The sequence below is a fragment of the Microtus pennsylvanicus genome, chromosome 1 (assembly GCF_037038515.1).
Source record: "Microtus pennsylvanicus isolate mMicPen1 chromosome 1, mMicPen1.hap1, whole genome shotgun sequence".
In the NCBI taxonomy this organism is placed as follows: domain Eukaryota; kingdom Metazoa; phylum Chordata; class Mammalia; order Rodentia; family Cricetidae; genus Microtus; species Microtus pennsylvanicus.
Window position 1 is genome coordinate 85,025,080 of NC_134579.1, and position 25,416 is coordinate 85,050,495.

The following is a 25,416-nucleotide window of genomic DNA, read 5'->3' on the forward strand; positions in this document are numbered from 1 at the left end:
CACCTGATACCTAAGGAGCAAGAAACTTAAAGTTCAGTAAAGCTTTCTAAGGATAGTTTGGCAGGCCGATAAAGGTACTAAGCAACGGTACAGCACTCTGGAGAAGTGTGCATCAGCCCTTGCTTGGGACACCAGCCAGGTGCTGGTACACGCGCAGTAGGGGAGACAATGGCCTTTTCTGTTACTGCTCAGATGCGCTTGTCACATTCTTTAATCGCCAACGGAAACTATTTACTTTCAAGGTCTAGGCCTGTCTGAAGTGAGATGAGGCAGAGCTGTAGCAGTGGGCTGGGCTTCTTCCACAGTGACTTCAGGAAAACCTCCCACTGTGTCCCCGGGCCGGGCCCCTTCCCTCGGGAAGGACAGCGGAAGACAGTGGGAGGCAGGAGGGAGCGCTGGGGGCTGCGTCACCCACGCTTCCCTGGCTGTCAGTCTCCCAGCACCCCGGCCTCGCAGGTAGAGACGCCCCCTCCCGCGGTTCGCGCGGCTGCGAAGGAGGGGCTGGGCTCCGAGCGCCCGCCCCTCCATCTATCACATGGCCGGAGAGTCACAAAAACAACAGCTTTGGCCAAGACCGTGACTTCAGGAAGGGAACCCAGGGCCCTCACCGCCAGCCCCCTCCCCATGGAGGACAGTTTTCTGGAATCGTTTGGGAGGCTGAGCCTCCACCAGCGGCAGCAGCAGCAGCCGCCTCCTCGGCCGCCGCCCGCGCGGGGGCCACCTCCGCGTCGCCACAGCTTTAGGAAACACCTCTACCTCCTGCGCGGCCTCCCGGGCTCGGGGAAAACCACGCTGGCCAGGTAATGACAGCGGCCTGGCGCCCACGCGCGCCCCTGCCCCGAGCGGCTCCGCGCGCCGCCCCTGCCCTTGCCCCGCGCGCCCGAGACCTTTGCCGCTCGCCGGCCCGGGAGGACGGACCTCGGCACTGCGCCTTGCGCAAAGCCCCAGACGCCACCGGCCCTTCCCTGCCGCGCCCGGCCTGGTGATCGCCGGGCCGAGGTAGCCTTCGCCCCCCAGCCCCGGGTCGGGGAGGCCCGCGGGGACTGCTCTTCGGGAAAACCTTGTGGCGACTGCAGAGAAACCCGCTCCCCGCCCGCTGGCGCGCAGGCAGCCGCCACCGGGCGTCAACAGGCGCTGTCACCGAAGCGAGTTCGGGGGGTCCGGGGCGGGAAGGGGGGAGGGGGTGTGCCGCTCTGCGCTGGCCGGGGCCGGGGTCCGCTTTGAGATCTGGTGGATCGGCTCAGCCTGCGTCTGCTTTGGCGGCTGCGAAGGCGCACAGGTGCTCTGGGGAGGGGGGGGCTGGCGGTGCCAGCACCGACCGTCACTGACAGCCTCTCCGCGGGCGCCCAAATTCGTTCACTTGCGAATTGCGTAAGCGGCCCTCCCGGTACCGGGTCAGCGAGAACTGCGCGGGCTTGCTGCCTGCTGCACCTTGCTAGGCCCACTGTTCCAGCCTGAACGCCCTCCACTCCCTGCCCTGCACTTGGTGTTCCAGCAACGTTGGACTGTTTCTCTCCTTGCTGTGCTTGACGATGCTGGCCCTCCTGCCTGGCTTGCCCACCGCCACCCTTTGCCCGACTGATTTCACTAGCCTTTTTAAACCGGTTCTGTTACCTCCCCTCGCAGCTGCCTCACCCTGCCGTAGAAGCCGCTCTTCTCAGCGCCTTGGCTCCTGTTTACAGCTCTGTGACTGCGCTTAGTGTTGCACAGGATTGGTTTTTCCTTCTGTGAGATGCTTGAAGATAGGGGCCATGTCTTAACCCTCCATGAACATTATCTGGCGCACACTAGTCGGTAGAAGCAGTCATTTGGCCACCTGTGAGCTTTCCATCTCATCAGATAAGGCTAGCCATAGGACCCTGGAACCGCTGAAGAACCAAGGTGGCCTGCGGTCACATGCTGATTACCATGGCACCAGGTAGTGATCATAGGGGGAGGGTCTGAGTCCTGGATGTAAATGATGGGGGCACTGAGATGGCCGATAAGGTGCTGACATTTGTAATTGGGGTTCTAGTTCGTTTGTGGAGTAGAAGCATTCAGCCAACGAGAATTGCTCCCTTTGCAAATAAAAGGGATAGGCGACTTGCGAAGGCCAAGCTGGTACCCCTTGCTACGACACACTTCTTCTGTAGGTCCTTTCAGGAGGCTCCTGGCAGTGGCGGGACTGGGAGGTGTGGAGAGCCTCCTTGGAAAACCGGGCACGACTTGGTTTTTTTGTGACACAGCAATTCACGGTGGGTACATCTGTTACCAAATGTTTCCAGGGTGCCGAATCTTGTTCAATTTCACTTTCACTTTGCCAGCCTGTAAACCATCACACACTGAAAGTCAGAGAAGGAAGTTAGCCCTTCGGCCATGCCATCTCTAACTGTGCTGAGAGAGGAAGTAGCTTAACCAGAGGCGAGAAAGACACTGAAAGGCCAGGGCCTCGGCTGGAGTGGGCTTTAAGGGCCCTTCCTGTCTCGAATTTTCTAGACTTTTAAGATTTTAAGTCCTGCTCGGCATACTTGACTAAGCAGAAGACATCGGACTAGAGACCATCTCATTAAACACCTGTAGGGACAGATGTGGAGGGTCGGTCCCTGAGAGAGGGAGCCTCTTTCCTAGCTAGGACTGCCCCGCAGCCGTCCTGCCTCTCTGGGACCACTAAGAGGTGATTAAGTTAAGTTCGTGGGGATCCTCCTCTTAACTGCCTGTTGCCAGACCTCAAAGCTGCTGGGTGATGGCCTTGGAGTCCTTGCCCTTAGGACTTCACATCCAAGCTCTGCCACTCACTAACCCTGCCGTGCCTCAGTTCCCTCTCCTCTTGAGTGGGGGATACCGGCTCCTTCTGCCTGGGAGGGCGCTGTGAAGACAATCAGTGGGGTTGCCCTCTCAAACTCTGAGGTGGTAGCTGTGTAAATTTTAGGTGTAGTTAACAGATGAAAGGTTGAGGGGAAGCCTGGCTGTGCTGTGCAGGAGGTGGGCTGTGGACTGGGAGGCCCCCACCGTGCTGGCCACTGTCAGCCTTGAGGCTCAGGAGGCGTGCAGGCCTCCAGGTGGGTTTAGACAAAGTTTGGTGGAGTAGGCCGTAGCCCAGAGCAAGTCAGAACCGGTCAGGAAGTCACAGCCTGGTCTCCCTCAACCATGTTTTGCAGGGCAGGAGTGGGAGAGAGGAGAATGAAAAGATTGCTTTAAAAGACACTTGTGTAGAAAATAAGTTATTATATATTTGCTAGATTCTGAGAGTCGTTTTCTCTATATGTTTCCCACATTTTCCATAAATGAACGTGTATTTCTTAAATCAGACTAATAAATTTTTTTCTTTAACTTTGGAGGAAGTTAGTTTTTGCAAAAAGTGAGCTTATCTTTTAATGCTTAACTTTTATCTCATTTGACTAAATAACTAATAAAAAATCTCTTTTAAAATAGGTTCTGTTTTGTCCTTCAAGTCAACATTACATTCTAGAATATTCACATATTCACACACATTTTTATATGTCTAAGTGGCTCAGATATGGAAAATATCTTTCTGAATTCACTGAATTTCTTCCCTTTTTTTCAGTTGGCTTTTTTTTTCTTTCTTTTTGAGACAGGGTTTATCTGTGTAACCACTCTGTCTTGGAACTAACACTGTAGACCAGGCTGGTCTCAAACCGCAGAGATCGGCCTGTCTCTGCCTCCCGAGTGCTGGGATTAAAGGTGTGCACCACCACTGCCTGGTTTAAATTGAATTTTAACTCCTTTAAAAATTTTACCCACATCATAGTACTAAGTCTACGTTAGTGCCTGCATTCAGTTAAGTATCATCTGGGGGTGGGCGGTTATTACTGTGATTCCAGCCTGCATTCAGTTAAGTATCATCTGGGGGTAGGCGGTTATTACTGTGATTCCAATTCTGGAAACTTATCCTGAGGAATTCTTGGACAAGCGTGCAGACCCAGAGGAATGCTCATCAGAAAAAAAAAATGCAAGATAGCATAAGTATTAAATATTAAAATATGAATTAAATAGCAAATATAAAAATAGATTGGTTTGTGAGTCACACAGTCACTGATGGAAGCAGAGATGTATATCTGACCTGTAAATGAATCCTTTCCTGTCTTAAAGATACACACAGATCTGAGGGTGTAGCTCAGTGGATGCAGAGTGTTTGCCCAGCATGCACAGAGCCCTGCAGCTAATCCCCAGTCCCAGAAATCAGCGCTGCTGCTGCACACTTGGGAAGTGCATCCCAGCACTTGGGAAGTAGAGGCAGGAGGATCAGGAGGTTTATTTTATTTTTTTAGATTTATTTTTTTATTATATATACAGCATTCCTTCCATGTGCGCCTACACACCAGAAGAGGGCGCTAGATTTCATTATAAGTGGCTGTGAGCCACCATGTGGTTGCTGGGAATTGAACTCATTGAACTCAGGACCTCTGGAAGAGCAGTCAGTGCTCTTAACCACTGAGCCATCTCTCTAGTCCCTGAGGGTCAGGAGTTTAAGGTCATTTTGGCTACCTATTAAGTTCAAGACCAGCCTGGGATACGTGAGATCTTGTCTCAAAAAATGAAAAATAAAATAAGAAAGGTTCACACAGTCAAACATATCCATTTTATGCTCAGAGAAAGGTCTGTATAGCTTCTCGGGAATAACCTGTGTGAGGAGATACGTGCCCGCCCCTAGGTGTTGGCTTGGAGTAGTGGGATCTTAGTCTTTTCCCTCAGCTGTTTCCTAGTTTTCAGCAACAATTGTATGTTGCTTGGTAACGTAAAGAAAAACATTTTATTTATTTATTTTGAAGATTTATTTATTTATTATGTATACAACATTCTGCCTCCATGTATGCCCACATGCCAGAAGAGGGCACCAGATCTCATTACAGATGGTTGTGAGCCACCATGTGGTTGCTGGGAATTGAACTCAGGACCTCTGGAAGAGCAGCCAGTGCTCTTAACCACTGAGCCATCTCTCCAGCCCCAAGAAAAACATTTTAAAGATGTATGTGTGTGATTGTTTTGCTGCATGTGTGTATGTTTACCACATGTGCTCTTGATGCTCAGAGAAGTTAGAAGAAGGCACCCCATCTAACTCTAGAGTTATGATGGTTATGAACCATCATGTGGGTGCTGGGAGTCAACCCTGGGCCCTCTGAAGAGCAAGAAGTCCTGTGACCCCTGAGCCTCTGTCCAGCCTGATTTGCCACTTTTTAAAGAGAAAATCAAGGCCCAGTTGAGTAAAAAGTTGTTTAATGGTCTGGCTAACTAACCATGTCATTCTGTCAGGAAAGTCTTTCACGGGCTGATTTCCAGTTGGATGCATGCTAGGAAACTCACTCATGAGCAGATGAACTTCTCTGTGTAGCTCTGACTGTTCTAGCTGTTCTGGAACTCGCTCTGTAGACCAGGCTGGCCTCGAACTCACAGAGACCCACCTGCCTCTGCCTCCCGAGTGCTGGGATCAAAGGTTGTGTGCCACCACTGCCCGGCTGAGGAGATGAACTTCTAACGACGATGACATTTTATCTGGATTCTTTAATTCCTGAGAGTCTTCCCTAGTAACACAAGCTAACACTCGGCAAATACATTCACTGTGAAGATCACAGATAACATAGTAATCAGACGCTGTGTACGTGTGGGTACCAGCTACGTCCAGTATTAGCCAACCGATGATCGACGAGGACCGTGTTCCCTTGCTACTGAGACCTATACTCACTGAGGTACCCAAGGTGCCTACTAGAGCTACCAAGTGGAAACAAGTAACAGTTAGCAATCAGTTCTGCTCCGTAGGCCAGTAGGGTTCACGGAACAGCACTTTGGGGCTGATAGCCTTCAAGGCTAAGGGAGCCGTCCGGAGGGTAGAAGTCAGTTAAGGACAGAGTCCCTTGCACACAGAGGCGGTTGTTATCTTGGCCTTGAAGAGGAGGCGGAGTGGGGAGAGGAAAGAGTTCACTGATCTGCTGGGGTTTCACAGCAGTGAATCCACTGGCTAGATAGGCCCAGGAGAAGGCTCAGCGGGTGAAGGGCTTGCCATGTAGGCTTGACTACCTGGGTTCAATCCCTGGAGCCCACAGAGCGGGGGAGGGAAGGAACTGACTCACGGGTCCGTCTTCCGGCCACCACAGTCTGGGGAACACCATGCCACACGACGTCATCACACACAAACATAATAAAAATAGCTTTGAAGAATTGGGTAGGGAAGCCGCACTAGAGTTCCAGTCCTGGGCCCCTTTTGCTCTTGGCCTTGTGGTCCAGGCCTAGCAGCATCATTCGGTCATGAGCCCCAGCCCTCTGACTCGGCACCTCTCCTCTCCTCCCATCCCAGCAGCAGATCTGTGGATGCGCATTGGCGCTTCTCTGTGCGCATGTGCGTGTGTGGGGGGGCCCTTAAACATCTGCCACGGTTATTTTCCCCTCTTCAGTACACATGCAGTGGTTGTCACTGTATTTCTTTACTTTTCAAAATCACCCCAGACAGAAGCTGTGCACCCCACTGGCACTAACGCCTTCGCTCTCCTTTATCCCTGCAGCCTCCGAGTTACTTGGTGTCCCTGTGTCCTTGTCTAAGTACGTCTCGGATGTGGGTCATAAGTATCTGTCCTTTGTCTCACTTCACCTACTGTTTCAAGGTTCCTGCTTGTGCCATATACGAGAACATCATAATTTTTATGTCTGAATAAAATGTTCCATTGTGTGGCTATACAACTCGCTTGCCTGTGTGAAGTGCAATGCAATAGGAGACCTTTTATCCATTTGTTTGTTCAAGTCGCCTTGTTTGAAAAATTAAAACATTTTTATGCTGTCAGTTCCATTGACTTTTCTTTTCTTTTTTTCTCTCTTTCATCATTACCTTTAGCAGTCGAAGCCAGATCTGGCAACCTTACTGTGGTGCATGCCGGTCCCTTTGCGGTCTTCTTCCCTTCAGCACCTCACAGATGATTCCTAATGCGTACTCAGTTAGGCTCCAAGGACGCTGCCTAATGGCTGTCCTTTCTCCTCCTCCACATCTCCTGATGTGTCTCAGGACATGGAAGGATGCTTTTCCAATACGATGCAATGACAGACAGGTGGGGGGAAGGCAGGCTAACAACAGTGGACTGTAGAAGCTGTGACCAGGTTCTAGACAAGGTATTGGCTCTACTAAATAAAAGGAAGACCAGGACAGACGTTGACAGCGTTCCACTCTTTGTATGTCAAGATACAGTAGCGGGCAGACGATGTCTCGGCTGTCTGGCCACTCAGGCCACCTTGGAAAAGCATAGCTCAGCTCTCTCATGGTTTTCCTAAGTCTCAGTAGCTGGGGTTCTCGCATTACTCCCCTCTGGAGGCGGATGGATGGGGACCAAGTGCTTTATGCATTTTATAAGGACTGGGAGTTTATAGTGCCATGGGGTTTATAGGCAACCGCTGAAAGGCCTGTCAGGGAAAGTGGCCTCCACTGCACCGTCATCACCATGTTTCCCGGCACAGCTGGAGGAGCCACGGGGGAAGACGCAGCTAATGGTGGCATGCCATAGTGCCGGTGTCAGGCTGCAGAACTGCATGTGATGTTTATAACATTGTAAATGTACAACCACTTAGATGCTATGGCTTGGGAGGAAGTAGAAGTGGGCGGAGAAATGAAAGAGGAAGACTATTAAGAATCTCCTGCAATGTTTATCTAACTCAAGCCCGAGGTTTGAAGCTCTGCTGTGGGAAATATCCTGATCGAGGTTGCAGGGCTGATCCCACCGCCACTGCTGTTTTTCAATACCTGTGCTTAAATCTAGAACCCCACCCCTGGCAGGGAAGCCACACTGCTACAGACCCACATCCCCAGGCTTGAACCAGAGCACAGGAAGTGGGAGGGGCCTGATAAAAGAATCTGATGAGCCAGGCAGGGGTGGCACACAGCTTTAATCCCAGCACTCGGGAGGCAGAGGCAGGCGGATCTCTGTGAGTTTGAGGCCAGCCTGGTCTATAGGAGCTAGTTCCAAGACAGGCTTCAAAGCTACAGAGAAACACTATCTGAAAAACTGAAACACTAAATGTGGTAGAAAACCCTTCAGGCCCTGTTAGGGGTCTAATTTAACCTGGATTTTACGTTTCAGGGTAAGGAAGGTACATTTTCCTATTGTCAGTATTAATAAGAGACATTCCTCCTAATTAAAGCATTACCAAGGAATTTCTTATTTTTGCTAATGCATTCCACTGGGAGATGATTTTAGATTTTAAGTGTTTGTATTTACACTGAGCATGGTGTACCAGAGAGAAATGTCAGCTCCCAAGTCGCTAAATTGACTCATATGATTGGATGTTTATGATTCAGTCTACTTCCTTCTTGGTGCTCAAGTGAAATCACTGTGACAGGGCCCCTTTCCAGGGCCATTTGGATGCTACAAAACATGAGACATTATTTTTTGGTCCCTCCAAGTCATCTAAAATCTGCCTGACCCTGTGGGACTGGGGGAGGCAGCGTAACAAATAAAAGAGCTTGATTCTAACTGTTCCTTCAAAAGGCTCTGTGCTTCATCTTGTGCATGGCTGGGGGAGAAGGTGTTCTGTTCTGACGAGGTAAGAAGCCAGGCAGAGGAAAGGAGGCTAGAAGAAGGGCTCAGCACACAGTGACGAGGTCCTCCTAAGATGTACTCATTTTTATTCTATGTGTATGTTTGCCTGCATGTATGTATGTGCCCCATGTGCATGCAGTGTCCACAGAGGCCAGAGGAGGGCTTTGGAGTCCCTGGAGCTGGAGTTACAGATGGTCGTGAGCCACCTTGTGGGTACTGGGAACTGAACCCTGGTTCTTTGCAAGAAAAGATAGTGCTCTTAACTGCTGGGTCGTCTCTCCAGCACCAACCTTGTGGTTTTTATTTCATGCAATGGGAACGCTGGGATCAGGACACGGCACACTTATGCGATGGTGAGCTCATGGGGGTGGGGGGGCTGTTCAGAGACAGATATTCCTCCACCCACTTTCCCACAGTTACTAGGCACCCTGAGGAAGTGGGATTGTAGAGTTGGGGATACAAGGAGGAGGAAGGAGGGACTTCCTCTGCTATCTAAGGAGACTGTAGTGTTTTTAGCTTGTACTCCCTTATAAATAGATACCCCCCCCACCACACATATTATTTACTAGAATGTGAGTTTCGTGAGATGTGAGTTCTTTCGGGTTTTGTTTGTTTGTTTTTGCTTTTTGTTGTTGTTGTTTTTCAAGATTGGGTTTCTCTGTGTAGCCTTGGCTGTCCTGGAACTCACTCTGTAGACCAGGCTGGCCTTGAACTCACAGAGATTTTCCTCCCTCTGTCTCCCGATTGCTGGAATTAAAGGCGTGCGCCCCACCACCACCAGGCGTGATGTAAATTCTTTGAGTCATTACCGTCTCTAAACTAGGTGTGTTTCATACCTGTAATCTCAGCACTCATTATGACAGAGGCAGGAGGATTGCTGTAAATTCGAGGCCAGCCTGAACTACATAGTGAGACCCTGTCTCAACAAACGAACTCTTGTTTTCTGCCCTGCCTCCGAGAGAAGTCCTGCACCTTGTAGGCATTCACTAAAGAGTCGACAAGTGGCTTTGATAACAAAAGGCAGCGCTGGAAATTTCCCTGGAAACCCAGCTCAGATGCTAACATAGCTCTTGAGAAAAGAAGGAAGCAAAGAAGAGGCTGCTCATGTGAGCAGACTTGTGAGAGTTGTGTGCAATGTGGAGAGCTCGGGGTGGGGACCAGGCTACGCCACTTGCCCCAGATGCTGTCTGATACATGAAAACGGGTGATATGCCAGCGCATTTATTTGGTACTTATATTAAAAACAGACTTAAAAATTAAGACCAAAGGTGTGACTGCTACTGCCTGCAAACAGTCAAGTGAGAGCCTAGAGTGACCTGGAGACCTGCCCTCCAGGCTGTCCCTGACCTATGACCTCTGGGCAAAACCGACAAGTCCTTTTGACTTTGGTTCCCTGCTCCTTCCCCCAGTTCTGATTGATGAACAGAGCACAGACACGGGGCGCAGGTCCCCTTGATAGACAGATGACAGGATGTCCTTGTGTCGCACAGCAAGAGGAACTTGTCTAGAGGGATGGTGATTTCTTTCTCTTTCTTTCCTTTCTTCCTAAGATTGATTGATTGATTGATTGATTACATAGTATCTGTCTGCATGTATGCCTGCAGGCCAGAAGAGGGCATCAGATCCCTCTGAGATGGTTGTGAGCCACCATTGTGGTTGCTGGGAATGGAATCCAGGTCATCTGGAAGAGCAGCCAGTGCTCTTAACCACTGAGCCATCTCTCCACCCACCCCCTTCTTTAGATTTATTATGTACACAGTGCCTGTATGCTACAGGCCAGAAGAGGGCACCAGTTCTCATCACAGATGGTTGTGAGCCATCATGTGGTTGCTGGGAATTGAACTCAGGACCTCTGGAAGAGCAGCCAGTGCTCTTCACCTCTGAGCCACCTTTTCTCCGAGACTGCTTTTCTGGTGATGTATCGATAAACATTTGGAGTGAGAGGCACAGTGAGGACGGATGCCCAGGGTCAGGGCTCAGCCCCAATGTGGAACTGGCAACAACCAGACCTCAGGAAGTTGCCGTGTGCTCTCAGTGTTCCTCCCTGCTCTTGGGCTGCCGGGTGCTGGGTAGACTACTCCTCATCCTGCCTCCTGGGTGCTGGGATTAAAAGCATGCGCCACCACCCAGCGACATGTGACACCCTTGAAGACTCAGCAGTGATGGCACCAATGGGTCCCAAGACATCTCCAAGAAGACCGCCACAAAAGCTACTCTTCCCGGATGTATGTGGCAGGATGTGGTTACAGTTGCGGTATCAGGAGTTCTTGCCTCTTTCTGTGGTGTCAACAGATGTGAAAGCTGGAGCTGCAGGGATGCTGAGGGGCCCTGCAGAGGGGTGGAGTGGGCAGGGCACAAAAGCTGGAGCTGCAGGGATGCTGAGGGGCCCTGCAGAGGGGTGGAGAGGGCAGGGCACAAAAGCTGGAGCTGCAGGGGTGCTGAGGGGCCCTGCAGAGGGGTGGAGTGGGCAGGGCACAAAAGCTGGAGCTGCAGGGATGCTGAGGGGCCCTGCAGAGGGGTGGAGTGGGCAGGGCACAAAAGCTGGAGCTGCAGGGGTGCTGAGGGGCCCTGCAGAGGGGTGGAGTGGACAGGGCACAAAAGCTGGAGCTGCAGGGGTGCTGAGGGGCCCTGCAGAGGGGTGGAGAGGGCAGGGCACAAAAGCTGGAGCTGCAGGGGTGCTGAGGGGCCCTGCAGAGGGGTGGAGAGGGCAGGGCACAAAAGCTGGAGCTGCAGGGGTGCTGAGGGGCCCTGCAGAGGGGTGGAGTGGGCAGGGCACAAAAGCTGGAGCTGCAGGGGTGCTGAGGGGCTCTGCAGAGGGGTGGAGTGGGCAGGGCACAAAAGCTGGAGCTGCAGGGGTGCTGAGGGGCTCTGCAGAGGGGTGGAGAGGGCAGGGCACAAAAGCTGGAGCTGCAGGGGTACTGAGGGGCTCTGCAGAGGGGTGGAGAGGGCAGGGCACAAAAGCTGGAGCTGCAGGGGTGCTGAGGGGCCCTGCAGAGGGGTGGAGTGGGCAGGGCACAAAAGCTGGAGCTGCAGGGGTGCTGAGGGGCTCTGCAGAGGGGTGGAGTGGGCAGGGCACAAAAGCTGGAGCTGCAGGGGTGCTGAGGGGCTCTGCAGAGGGGTGGAGAGGGCAGGGCACAAAAGCTGGAGCTGCAGGGGTACTGAGGGGCTCTGCAGAGGGGTGGAGAGGGCAGGGCACAAAAGCTGGAGCTGCAGGGGTGCTGAGGGGCCCTGCAGAGGGGTGGAGTGGGCAGGGCACAAAAGCTGGAGCTGCAGGGGTGCTGAGGGGCCCTGCAGAGGGGTGGAGTGGGCAGGGCACAAAAGCTGGAGCTGCAGGGGTGCTGAGGGGCCCTGCAGAGGGGTGGAGTGGGCAGGGCACAGATGTGACCAAGGTTTAATAATAAACATGTAAGAAAGTAGTTGTCAGAACTGGAGATGGTTCAGCTGTTAAGAGCACTGGCTGCTCTTGCAGAGGACCGGGGTTCATTTCCCAGCACCCACACAGTGGCTCATAAATATCTGTAACTCCAGTTCTAGGAGATCCGAAGCGCTCCTCTGGCCCCCTCAAGCACCAGGCAGAGACATGGTGCCTAGACACACACACAGGACTCACATACACACATCCAATTTTTAATTAATTAATTATAAAGTAAAAAAAAACCCTGTCTTTTCTCATTTTACATACCAATCCCGGTTCCCACTCCCTCCACCAACCCCCACAGATTGTTTTTTTTTTAAAGATTTTATTTATTTATTATGTATACAACATTCTGCCTCCATGTATGCCCACATGCCAGAAGAGGGCGCCAGATCTCATTACAGATGGCTGTGAGCCATCATGTGGTTGCTAGGAATTGAACTCAGGACCTCTGGAAGAGCAGCCAGTGCTCTTAACCACTGAGCCATCTCTCCAGCCCCCACAGATTGTTTTTTTAAATTAAGGAAATGCCATAATAAACTCAGCATGGCAGTTGCGGGTCATGGTTGCAGACTGTGGTTGCATGCACCTGAGACCTTGAGATGCACCCTCTCAGAGTCTGTAAGGCCACTCAGCCTGGTTCTCTCCAGACTGGAGGGAAAATGCTGGCGGTGCCACTTGGAAACGCTGTGTCCTGGCCTGTTAATCTCTTCAAGCCGTAGTTCCGTTATCTGTAACTGGAGGAACTATTATTTGCTTCAGAAAAGTGGTACAAAGGTTAAAGAGAGATCATACATGCCAAGGTCTCTGATCCCTGCCAGCTGTTCCAGAGGAGTTACTGGAACCACCACGGAGCAAGAAGGAGGTGTGGCTTTAATTCACACTGTTCAGACACACTTCTGCGTCAAAATTTTATAAGGGAAATATTCTCAGCTATGGAATATAATAAAAATATTAGAAAAGAAGGCCAAGAAGATGGGATCCAAACATAGGAACAAAATAAGTCCAGGCATAGCTCTAACTACATGCAGTCACTTGTGTGGTGTTGAAAGTATTTCAGGATGATGGGAAAGGCTAAAACACAGAGGGAATGGTTTGCGGTCAACCAGGGTCTTAGGTAGAAAAATAATCAAGTTAGATCCTTACCCAGTACCATAGCTAAGCGAAATTTCAGATGGACTGAGGAGGAAAATATAATTATAGACATGTTGACATAATCTTGGGGCGAGAGAATCTGTTCTGATGTCCCGCCAAAGGGGTGGGTTTGCAAATAAAATACTATATGTCACTAGAGTGCATTAGAAAAGATTTAAACTTTATCATCTAGAGCCGGGGCGGTGGTGGCGCACGCCTTTAATCCCAGCACTCGGGAGGCAGAGGCAGGTGGATCTCTGTGAGTTCGAGACCAGCCTGGTCTACAAGAGCTAGTTCCAGGACAGGCTCCAAAGCCAGAGAAACCCTGTCTCGAAAAACCAAAAAAAAAAAATAATAATAATAAAATAAAATAAACTTTATCATCTAGAGATTACAGAGAACAAGAGCTCCGAAGCAACTGTTGTGTAGGGAACGGTGATTCAGTAAGCTAACCGTCCCCATGAGGAGCCCTGCTCCACACACCAGAGGAGGCGGTCTTGGTGGTCATGGGGAGGACGGTCCACTGGCTATCACGGCACAGTCGCTAGGTAAACTGTGGTGCAGCCCTGTGGATAAATGCATACTACTCACTGAAATTGTCCCAGAAGCCCAGAAGCCAGGAGGCAGACAGATCTCTGTGAGTTCAAGGTCAGCTTGGTCTACAGAGGGAGTTCCAGGACAACCAGGGCTACACAGAGAAACCCTGTCTTGAGAAAAAAAAAGTCAGAATATATCATGAGGGTAAGAAACAATTTACTATGAACCATTGATGGAAACTTGGTATGCTTTATATCTCATTCCTGTCTTTATACAAAAAGACGAAATAAAAACGTTTATTCTGGGTATCCAGGCACACGTCTTCGGAGACCCTCGCCGGGCACTTGGGAGGCAGCGGCTGAATCATAGGCTGCTCAGGGCTACCTAGTGAGACTGTCTCAGAAAACAAACCAATAAGTAAACAAGCAACTAAAATTTGGGCTCAGTCACGGCACTTTGCCACCAAGCCTTAAAGACCTATCTGAGCCTGGAACCCGCACGGTGAAGGGAGGGAAATGCCGGTGAAAGTTATCCTATGACCTCACACGTGTGCATAAACACAATTAATAAATGAAAAGACAACTCAAAAAAAAGACTTTAGAGTCTGGCAAGAAAACCCCAAGTGTTCGAAATCATTTTCCATCCAGGAGAAATATAGGAGCCTATCCCTATCCATTTATTTGTTATTTATTCAGAACTTTAATGTTTCCATGTGTGTCTTTGCTGATTAGGAACAAAAGGATACTTTCCATGAGCAAAGGCAGAGGAGCCGGCTTGAAGGTGGTACCTCTAGCTAAACTCGGGACAGTTGGACATCAGAAAGAACAATGACAGGACTGAGTGTAGTGGGGCACGCCTGTAATCCTAGCATTTGGGAGACAGGCAGGAGGGTTTGCCACAAGTACGAGGCCAGCCTGGTCTCCATAGTGAACTTTAGGCCCGTCAGAGTTACACAGCAAGCAAGCAAGCAAAGTTTAATATGGCTGGGCACAGTGGTACCCGCCAGCTATCCCAGCGCTTAAGGGGCCAAAGCGGAAGGCAATAAGAAAATAAATAAATAAATAAATAAATAAATAAATAAATAAAGTAAGTAAGTAAGTAAGTAAGTAAGTAAGTAAAGATTATGAAAAGAGGAAAGAGAACGCTGCTTATAAAATAACTCTAGCCGGGCAGTGGTGGTGCACGCCTTTAATCCCAGCGCTCCGGAGGAGGGAGGAGGATCTCTGTGAGTTTGAGGCCAGTTGTTCTACATAGCTAGTTCCAAGGACAGCCAGGGCTGTTATGTACAGAAACTCTGTCTTGAAAACCCAAACCAAAACAACAACAAAATTCTACCTAGAAAATAGGAAAAAGACTTTCAAATGATTCCATGATCCCCACGTAAGACTTGCAGGATCTCTAAGGTGTAGGTTGTCCAGGGAAGGCTGCTAGAACCCAGCACAGTCATGTGGTCCGGGCTTCTGCTCACACACGAAGCAAGTGTGACAGGGGAACACTCACTGGCCCTGGCTGTTAGCCGGGTGTATGCATGAACACACTGGGCAGGGTGTCACGTGCGGTCAGGAAGCACACCTCTCCTCCGTACCAGCCCTCCGAAAATGTTTAGTCTGGACCCAGTCCTGAGCAGACGACCGGAACTTATCTGGACTCTTTCAAAAGGAAATCCGTAGAGGCGTGAGGACAGTTATAGATGAAAGACAGAATTACCAAAGGTGGTACTTGGAACAAATGAAAAATATTGGTGGAGCTATAAGAGAAATTGCTTAAATATGTAAATATAAAATAAATTAAAATAATCTTAAATTATGAGACTATGAGAGGAAAATTTGAGATCTTTAAAACAGAAATTCAAGTAATTATTTTTTTTTGGGGGGGGTGATACAGGTTTTCTCTTTGTAGCCCTGGATGTCCTGGAACTTGCTCTGTAGACCAGGCTGGCCTCAAACTCACAGAGATCCACCTTCCTCTGCCTCCCCAGTGCTGGGATTAAAGGCGTGCACCACCACCGCCCAGTGACTTTATAGTTCTTGATGGTTAAATAATCGTGGGAAAGTACATTATGAAATATAGATTAGTGCCTGATTTTCTCTCATAGTTTTAGTGAGTGGGGGCGGGGCGGTGGAGGAGGAGAGAGATGTGAACGGAATGGTCTATTTTCTCCCTTTTCTTCCGTTTTTCCTTTCCTCAATTTCCCTAACTGCATGCGGCTCCTGACCACCATAGAGAAAGCTAGGGCTCAGGCCCGTCCCTCCTCTCCCGAGGCCGATGGAATGGTATTTATTGCTCATACTTAGGTCTTACAGTCTAAATACTCTTCTGCTCAGCTAGTGTTTTTACTGCCCTGAGTCTTCAAGCTGTTGCTATGGCTGTTGATACTAATTTGACAGTTAGGTAAAAGTAAAAAAAAAAAAAAAGTAAACGGGACAGCCCAAAGGGGAGACTCCTCAGCGCCACACGGGTGAAGCGCGCTCCTGTCTGCCAGTTCGCTGGCAGGGCTATGCAGACCGTGCTTAGCTGTGTCTGCTGCCCCGCGGTGGGCCTGCGCAATTTTACTCTGAGTAAAACATCGCGATCAAAAAGGGCCGTGGTGTTACGTTTTCTTGAAGTGATTAAGGGGCAAAGAAAGTGTGAAACGAACACCACGTCCTAAAGTTTATGGAGAGAAACATCAGAAACTTAAACTTCTGTCCGTAGTTAAAGCCCTGACAGGAAACAGGAGCCCTTGAGGATTACACGCGGCAAAAGCTCCATAGAGGCTCCCAAAGCTTTGCACCTAGCATTTCTAGGGGTGCGCCCCGGTGGGGCTGCAGTGTCTTTGCTCCTGTTTATTCACCTTGGGCATGCTGCTCCTGCCTTCTCTCATCCTCTCTCACGTGAGGTAGAAGTTACCCTCGAGGCCCAAGGCAAATGCTCCCTTTTATAATGCTCCCCTTGCCAAAATGTTGATGTTGCTGACCCGAATTCTCTGTGTTTGGCTGGTACAGCTTGTCCTACATGAGCCAAACAAACTGCGCAGGAGACCTGGCCCCTTAGCCGGCTCCTACATTCCTGAAAGCAACTCCTTGATTTCTTTCTGGGCCGTAACACTTCATGTAACACATGGTGTCTGGCAGTTGTCAATAGGGGTTTTATAGGTTGGTTAATGGATACTGGTCCTTTGATGTTGAAATGTTACCTCAGGCCTGCAGAGATGGCTTGATCCCTTGCCCTCCTGCAGAGGACCTGGGTTTAGTTCCCAGCACCCACATGGTGGTGCATAACTAACTCCAGCTCCAGGAGATCTGATGCTCTCTTCTGGCCTTCATGGACAGATGTGCAGGTGGTGCGCATGGAGATAAATAAAAATAAATGCCGGGCAGTGGTGGCGCACGCCTTTAATCCCAGTACTCAGGAGGCAGAGGCAGGCGGATTTCTGAGTTCGAGGCCAGCCTGGTCTACAAGAGCTAGTTCCAGGACAGCTAAGGCTGTTACACACCGAAACCCTGTCTCAACCCCCTCCCCCAAATAAAACCAACCAACCAACAAGATAAACAAACACCAAAAAAGAAAAAGAAAAAAGAAATATAGTCCTACATTTTCTCAAAAGTCTCTCAAGGATAGTCAGGTTATGTTAAAATCAAATAGTCACTGGACTGCCCATGAGCCAACACAGCCTGTAACCAGATGCATTTACTTTGTCAGTATTTCCAACTCTGCTGTCACGCCTCCTGGAGAACTCAGGTAGAGATGCTGGCGGGCTGTTTCTGGAATATGTATTTACCGACATTTCGAAGTGGAAGTTCTTATCCTTCCCCCTCTCTCGCATCCACCGCAACCCCTAAAAAGCCCCATATTCCCACATGCCCAGGTGCACGGTCCCTGCCATCAGTCAGGGTGGGGTGAGCTATGACAAACAGCGTAATAGTGAGGCTCACGTTTGTTAAGTATTTCCCCTTTACGAAGGGCTCTCCCTTCAGCCCCCGGGATTGTTCTCTTCGTCTTAGAATTGAGCAAACAAGTTTAGGCAGATGGCGGCTGGAATGGAAGCATGAGGGTGGGACTCGGCTCTACAGCTCCATATTCTTGCCGGATTAAGATAATCTTAATCCCAGCACTCGAGAGGCAGAAGTAGGAGGAACTGTGAGTTGGAGGCCAGACTGGTCTACAGAGCGGTTCCAGGACAGTCGGAGCTGTACACAGAGAGACCTTGTCTTGAAAAACAAAATGAGGGGGCTGGAGAGATGGCTCAGTGGTTAAGAGCATTGCCTGCTCTTCCAAAGGTCCTGAGTTCAATTCCCAGCAACCACATGGTGACTCACAACCATCTGTAAAGAGATCTGGCGCCCTCTTCTGGCCTTCAGGCATACAGACAGAATATTGTATACATAATAAATAAATATTAAAAAAAAAGAAAAACAAAATGAAACAAAAAGGGGGGAAGGAGGCGATAAGCTGCCTCTGTCTCTACCAAGAGCAGAATTTAAAAGACCCCCACGCCTCTGCCTGCGTTCCCGTTTGTACCTCGCACCCGTCACTCTCCACACAGCTGCAGGAGTGGTTGCCAGGCCCTCGCAGAGGCCGCTGTGCTGCAGGCATGCATTGCCAGATAACCGGCTTCTGCATTTTTTTTCCTTTTAAAGGAAACACGGTAGTTTGGCACTGACCCTGTCACTTCTGATTTAATGGTACCTGCCCCCAAATGTAATGCCATCCCAAGTCAAACCCCCCTTGAAAGTCTTTCCTGCAGAACTTACCTCGCTTTCTGTGTCACGTAAAGGCGCTCTGTGGTGTTATCGGTTCCTATGACATTTTCCCATTTAGACCCCAGGGGTAGCGCTCAGAAGGCACAGGGACATTATTGGGTTCACCTCTCTCCTTCTCTTGTGCTTTTTTCATTGGTTTAGGTATTGTTAGAACTCAGAGGGTAGCTCACACACATCTCCTTTATCCACATTTCATACCTCAGCAAGAACTAGTTGCTCAGATGGGTCCTTACAGAGATCAGAGCTCCGAGGAATGGGACCCAGGACAGGTAAGAGTTTAGGGGCTAAGGGAAGGGCTGCAGCCTGGGGCATGGTGCCTGAGGGGAGGTCTGGGAGGGCACTGGTGTGCCTTGGAGCAGAGTGGCCCTGGTAACTGATGTCCCTCAGGAAACAGTCACCATGCCTTCAACTTTGCTTTGGAGTGTCAGTCAATCCTGGATGCTGCAGGAGGCAGTGCCCGTGACCAGTGACCTCTACTTCCGAGGGTTGGCAACCTGCACAGCGGCCTCTCAGGCTTCTGCCTCCCGTTGAGGAGTGATGGCTGAGATGATCGATTCTCCTCCTTAGTGGAGTGGGAAATTCAAAACGTGCAGCTCTCAGAATTTTAATCTGCTCGCTGTTGAAGATGGAAAGAAGCCGTTCTCCTATGACCAAGCGTAACGGGGCAAATCCCTTTTCCGTTTCTCCACTTTGCAGAGAAATGCAGCGGGACTTCCCCAGGGCCATGATTTTCAGCACCGACGATTTTTTCTTCAGGGAAGATGGTGCCTATGAGTTCAACCCGGACTTCCTGGAGGAAGCTCATGAGTGGAACCAGAAGCGAGGTGACAAATTCCTTTCCAAACTCCCGGGAACCCCTGTGGTGCATGTCGATTGTAGCAGCTTCTAAAGGAGCTTTAACAAGCGCTGCCACTTCTCTACCCGAGCAGGGTGGCAGGGCTTCACCTCTTGTCATAGATCCCAGTTAAAGGAAAACCCCGCTAGCGGCGCTGCACTAGGTAGCGGTTCACTGAGCGAGGAAGGCCTCCTGCAATGGAAGTGACAAAATGTGGGTGATGCTCGCGCTGGTGCCCGCTGCGTGTTGTTCACTGTTGTGTTGCATTGTGTTACAGCAAGGAAAGCAATGCAGAATGGCATATCCCCCATTATTATTGATAACACCAACCTGCACGCCTGGGAAATGAAGCCCTATGCAGTCATGGTAGGAAGAAGTATCATTCTGAATTTTCCGTTGTGGGCGTTTTGTGAGAAAGTTGAAACCTGTGCTCTTTCCTCTTTTTCTGGTCGTCCATGATTACATACTCACTAACGATAATTCTCGCAGGGAGCAGGTAAAGCTCTTTTAGGGTTTCTCTGCTCTTCAGTCACTGAGGGGCTACCTTACCTCAGGGCCTCCATAAATGGGAGTACTGGTCTGAGTCTTTGGTAAATCTCTCTCTCTCTCTCTCTCTCTCTCTCTCTCTCTCTCTCTCTCTCTCTCTCCCCTCTCTCTCCAGGTTCTCTCTACCTGGCTATCCTAGAACTCACTATGTATACCAGTCTGGTCTCGAACTTGTAGAACTCTGCCTTTGCCTCCTTAGTTTGGGCTATTTTCTGTTCTGGGGAGCATCCACCCATCCTTGAGGGAGTTACAGACAAGGGGATGTACTAGCAGGGCTCTGGGTCCCAGCAAGCCAGATCTCCCTGTTGCGGGCTGGGGATTTCAGCAGTGTTTTGCTGCGAGTCCCAGGGCGACAGACTTTCTTCATCTATAAACAGGCTTAGGATTGCCAGCGTGACCCTTTAAGACAGTGGAATACCAACATCAACACACAGCTCAGCTCCATTCTGATCTTTTCAGACAGTTTACATCTTCCACTAACAGGTTTTCAGTCCACACGCAAACTGAGTTGAGCAGGAGGCAGACAGCTTCTGGAGACACACATGGCCCCCAGTATGTTGTGAAGTCTCCTCCATGGCAGTTGGGCTTTAGGATTCTTTCCACACTTAGGCAAAACAGCAGACAGCTGCGCTTCTGCCTACGGAGGCTTCCCCGTCGGTTCTGCTCAGGCCCAAGTACAATGGGTGAATAGAAACTCTGTATTTCAGTCCTCATTTAAGGCCACTTGAGGCGAACAGGGCCATGAAGAGCTGATGGTGTGGGCACAGCCCGAGGCAGCATTAAAAGCATCTGGCACTGACTTCCAGGAAGTCTTTTCACGTCTCTGATCTGGATGGATATTAGACACCCAAAGCCGTTAATGAGACCCAGGCATTAGCTGTTCTTAAGACACAGTGGTTTTTTTCCTGAATAGATTATCCAAAGGATGAAGGGGAAACATCTATTTAAATGTATCTATTAGTTTATTACTAATCTTACATATTCATGGAGTACAGTGGGCTGTTTGATAAATTCAGGGTACTTAGGTTATCCACCACCACAAACACCAGTTTTGTATGAGATGAGAACACTCAGAATTCTGTTGGCTGTTTTGATTTCTATATTATTAATTGTAGTCCCCTCTGGTGTAACAGCGCATCAGAACACATGCATGCTGCCTCCTTATGCAGGAGCCCTCATCTTAGCTCACGTAATTCTATATTTAACACGTTGAGTACTGGTGATAACAGAAGGCTGTTTGAATAAAGCTGTCAGTTTCTGACTGTTTAGATTTGACGTGAGACTAATTTTCTTTTTAAAAAAGTAATTTATCTAACTTTTATTTTAGGTGCACTGGCATGAAGTCATCAGATCCTAGAAAATGAGTTACAGACAGGTGTGAGCTGCCATGTGGGTGCTGGGAATTGAACCTGGGTCCTCTGGAAGAACAGCCAGTGCTCTTTAACTGCTGAGCCATCTCTCCAGCCCCCTTACTATTTCTCTAAACTCACAGAAATGGGTCCCAGGGCATTGGGCCAAGCACTGTGGAGCAGGGAGAGCTGCAACCTGTAGGAAACACTATATTTAAATCTGTGGAAATCGCTTTTACTTCCTAAGTTATGATGGCACTCTCAGTTACAAACCAAAGCAGAAGCAACTCCATGATCATGGAAGTGATTTTAGGATTCTCCAGGTTCCTTGTTCACACCTGTGTTTGGGACGCTTCATCATGAGTCCAGTGATCTGTCTTAAAGGATGTTCAGAGTCATACTGGATAAAACTATAAACTCTGTCGATGAGACATGTAACACAGCATGAGTGGCTAGGTATGGGGACAGATTCGGGGCCTGGATGACTCGTAAAACAGGGGGCTTTGGGCAAGGCTGTGGTGAATGTTAAGGGGAGCATGAACACCCCCAAGCATACATGCCATGTCTTCATTGTCTTATGTACTTTTGAAAAATCAGGCACTTGAGAATAACTATGAAGTTATATTCCGAGAACCCGACACTCGCTGGAAATTCAACGTTCAAGAGTTAGCCAGGTACCTCTTTGTTTTCCTAGTTCCTCATTCTGTATCCTGCTGTTTTCAGGTATTTCAGACCGAACAAAAGCATCTTTTCAGGCTGGAAATGGACTGTAGTTTTCAGGTCAGAAATGGTAATTCTTAGAAATTGATAAACTTGGAACTATTAATGTGAAGACTTTAGCTCTGAGTCAGATTCTAATTCAATGCTGAATGCTAATCCTTGGCTTGGACTTGGTCCTTTAGAAGGACGCACTTCACCTTATGCTCAGTTGCTTCTTCATTAATGAGCATCCACAGCACTGCCTCTGCATGGGATGCACATGCCAGTGGCGCTTCTGCATTAGGCTAAAGCGAGACCTTCGAGTGGGAAGCAGAACGTGGCTCATTCACGCTACAAGTGCTGCTTTGACTTAACAGCAACACGTGTCCGAAGAATACTAACTTGGTTTTTAATGCATGGCTTCTGATAGCCACGCTCTGTGTTACCTGATGCCAATGGCCCAGAAGTATTTCCAAAATGAGTCTGTGGCCACCTCCTCGATTGCCTGGTTGTTAAAACTGACATGGTTCATGAACTCTATTCTATAATTAAAATCTTGGCAATTATATGTCTAACCACGTCCCCAGCTGGTATTTGTGCCTTCTAGAACTTAAGATTGTTTTAGTAAGCATCATCTAATGGTATCAGAGACCAGCTGATCTGAACTGATAGATGTACACATGTCATCAACAGGCATATCACTAAATACATGAGGAGTTAAATCTTATGGTCTTTGTTCATTGTCGATATCACCAGAAACAAAGCTTTTTTTTTTTTTTTTTCATTTTTTAAGACAGGGTTTCTCTGTAGCTTTGGAGCCTGTCGTGGAACCACACTATAGACCAGGCTGGTCTTGAACTCACAGAGATTTGCCTGTCTCTGCCTCCCGAGTGCCCGGCTGAAACAGAGCCTCTCTAAAGCAAGCCGCAGGCTTGTTTGGGGATGTGCCAGGCGGCACGAGAGCCAGCAGAGCTGGACCTCACACGCTGAGGCAGCGCAGCAGCCATGCAATGCAGGATTTGTGATGTAAGTTACTTGTGTTGATAGCCTTAACTAAACACTTGTGGCTTTTTCTTCTGTGTAGAAGAAACATCCATGGAGTCCCAAGAGAAAAAATCCACCGAATGAAAGAACGGTATGAACATGATGTTACCTTTCACAGTGTCCTCCATGCAGAAAAGCCAAGCAGAGCGAACAGAAACCAGGACAGGAACAGCGCGCCTCCCAGTGGCTCTGGGTACTGGAGCACCTACACAGAGCTCCCCAACCGGAGGGCTCACGGCGGCTTCTCCAATGAGAGCTTCAGAAGGGGTGGCTGTCACCATGGATATTAGCTGTCTGTGCACAGCCACTGCAGGATTTTCCTAAAGAAGTTTCTACTTCAATTTTTGGTATTTATTCTTTGTTCAGTTTTAGCCAGAGCTCTAATTCCAATGTAAATAGCCAAGCCCGGAAAATTTCTGAACAGAGGTCATTATATTCATTAACTCCAACAAGCGATGTCAGAGAGCGCCCATGTGGCTTGGCGATGGGGATTCTGCTGAGGACCCAGAGGTCTTTCTCTAGAGAAGGAGCTGATTTGAAACCGAGATCCAAGATTATCACTTAGTTGCAGAGTCATAAACAAAGCATTCCTAGCACATCTCTCTGGGCTACAGTACCACTGCCTTTGACAGATCCATCTTCTCCATAAAGCAGGAGTATGAGGGGGGGCGGAGGCGGAGGCAGGAAGCAGCTCAGTGCCCTTGCTACTCTGACAGTCTGCATCCAGAGACCAGAGCCATCACCCTAATGGCACTGATTTTCTTTTAGACTTAATGCACAGAAGGGGATGCTGTCCTTCAGGGTACCATTAGGGGACTTTTCCCCTTAAAGATGTGTCACTGTTAAACACGCCTATGAATTCTCAGTACTTGGCCCCTAAGGAGAATGAGTACCATTACAGTCAGACCCTGCTGCGCTCAGCAGCGTCAGCGGGACAGACCCTCCCTCCCCCTCCAGCTCGTAGTCTAACAATGTAAATAACCCGCTTTCGCAAAACACCACTTTTAAAGAGTCATCAAGTGATTTCCGAAATGATGCCTCTAACGTGTGATTAGTTAGCCACCCGGATGTTTGGGAGTGCAAAGCAATGAAGCAGCCAGGGTTTAGGTCATACAAGGAGATGTGAAAGTCACGGCATTGAGATCAGCAGGGTATGTATGTCATGTGGAGTGCCCCTCAGATCAGTTATGAATTTATGAGTTCAAATTAAATCCCAGCAGGCTGGAATCAGATTCATTTGGTACGAGATTGTGACAAGACCATGTAGAATGTATGGTCTATTTATTTTTTGGCCAACAGCTTCTTTCTAATGTTTTGTGAAATATTATTTTAAGTGTCTTATATAATGGTGCTTTTATGGTTATTAAAATTGTATATGGTATTGCATTTATATTGGGTTTGCCACTGAACTTATTTTTGGCTTAACAACAAAACATTTACCAAAACCCAAGCACTTCAACCATAAAATAACCTTTGCATATATCATAAGCTTATTCATGAATCACCGTTAATAGCTAGGAGGAATGAAGTCTGCACATTAGAAGGCCTACTTACCATCCCATGGACACTGCTGAAGTCCATTCAACATCTTCATGACAACAAGCAACACACCTCCTTAACATTTTCAAAACTGGTGTCTTACACAGAAAGCCCAGCTGGTGAGCATACTAGTAAATTGGGATGAATCTGCCAGTCTGACTTTGCTAAATTCTAACACCTAGCACAGCACACAGCAGTCCTACAGCAACTCACTTGGTTTTCCAACCCGCCAGGCCCAGGTAGCTGTGGGATTCACAGCCTGGATGCTGCCTGCACAATGACTTTGGTATGGAAGGCTGCATCATCTAGGTTGGCAGAGGGGAGAAGTGTCAGAGAGCCCAAATGGAATACCCTTCCCTTGGTTCCACGGGAGCACCCAAAGGGCCAGAATCACATTCCCTGATATGACTGGTTGGCTTTCAGAGCTTTGGTTTGCCTCAGCCGAACCTGATGACCACAGAGAGAGGCTTCAGGCTGCAGACCCAGTTTTCTCAGAGCTCTCGGTCTCCTGCCCAGCTATGTCCTTGCTTCCTCCTACGAGGAGATACCAAAATACTTGGTTAGAAACATAAACAACTGATTAAGTGCCTCCAGGCTTATCCCAGTTAGAAGCACTGTGTTCTTTTCTTTCTCCTCCTATGGCTTCTGACTTCTGGGCCCTTTGAACTTGCATCACTGTCTCCCCACTTCCATTATTTATAGAGCCAGCAGAGACCTCCGTGACCTGAAGGCTCTCAAAGAATAAACACCACCAAATGCTTTTGCCATCTATCCCTGGTCACGCAGTAAACACTGTTGGCTTTAATCATTGCCACTTTAAGAAGGAAAATCTGCACACATGCTTAAGCTTCATACTTTGTTCATGCAGCATGGATGTTTGTGGTCCATGTAAAAGGTGCCTGTACTATGTGGCCTGAGAGAAGATGGGGAAAGTAGTAGCATTTTTGATAGAATTCACAAGAAAAAAGGTTACATTTCTGTCGGGCAGTGGTGGCATATGTCTTTAGTCTGAGCACTGGGGAGGGAGAGACAGGTGGATCTCTGAGTTCGAGTTCTACGATAG

The 25,416-nt window shown here is 48.9% G+C and overlaps 1 protein-coding gene across 3 annotated transcripts; it reads left to right on the forward strand.

Annotated features, from left to right (window-relative positions):
* Window positions 1–296: 296 nt before the first annotated feature.
* Window positions 297–24,204, forward strand: N4bp2l1 (NEDD4 binding protein 2 like 1). 3 transcript variants are annotated; one of them, XM_075971553.1, is made up of 5 exons: window positions 297–800; window positions 19,038–19,165; window positions 19,454–19,542; window positions 21,669–21,745; window positions 22,855–24,204. In XM_075971553.1, the coding sequence occupies exons 1-5, from the start codon at window positions 625–627 to the stop codon at window positions 23,102–23,104; spliced, it is 720 nt and encodes a 239-aa protein (XP_075827668.1). In that variant the 5' UTR covers window positions 297–624; the 3' UTR covers window positions 23,105–24,204. The 3 variants fall into 3 exon arrangements, with proteins under 3 accessions (XP_075827668.1, XP_075827677.1, XP_075827685.1); XM_075971562.1 differs by lacking the exon at window positions 21,669–21,745 and adding an exon at window positions 21,795–21,851 and having other exon boundaries at window positions 342–800; XM_075971570.1 differs by lacking the exon at window positions 297–800 and adding an exon at window positions 11,874–18,610.
* The last annotated feature ends 1,212 nt before the right edge of the window (window positions 24,205–25,416 follow it).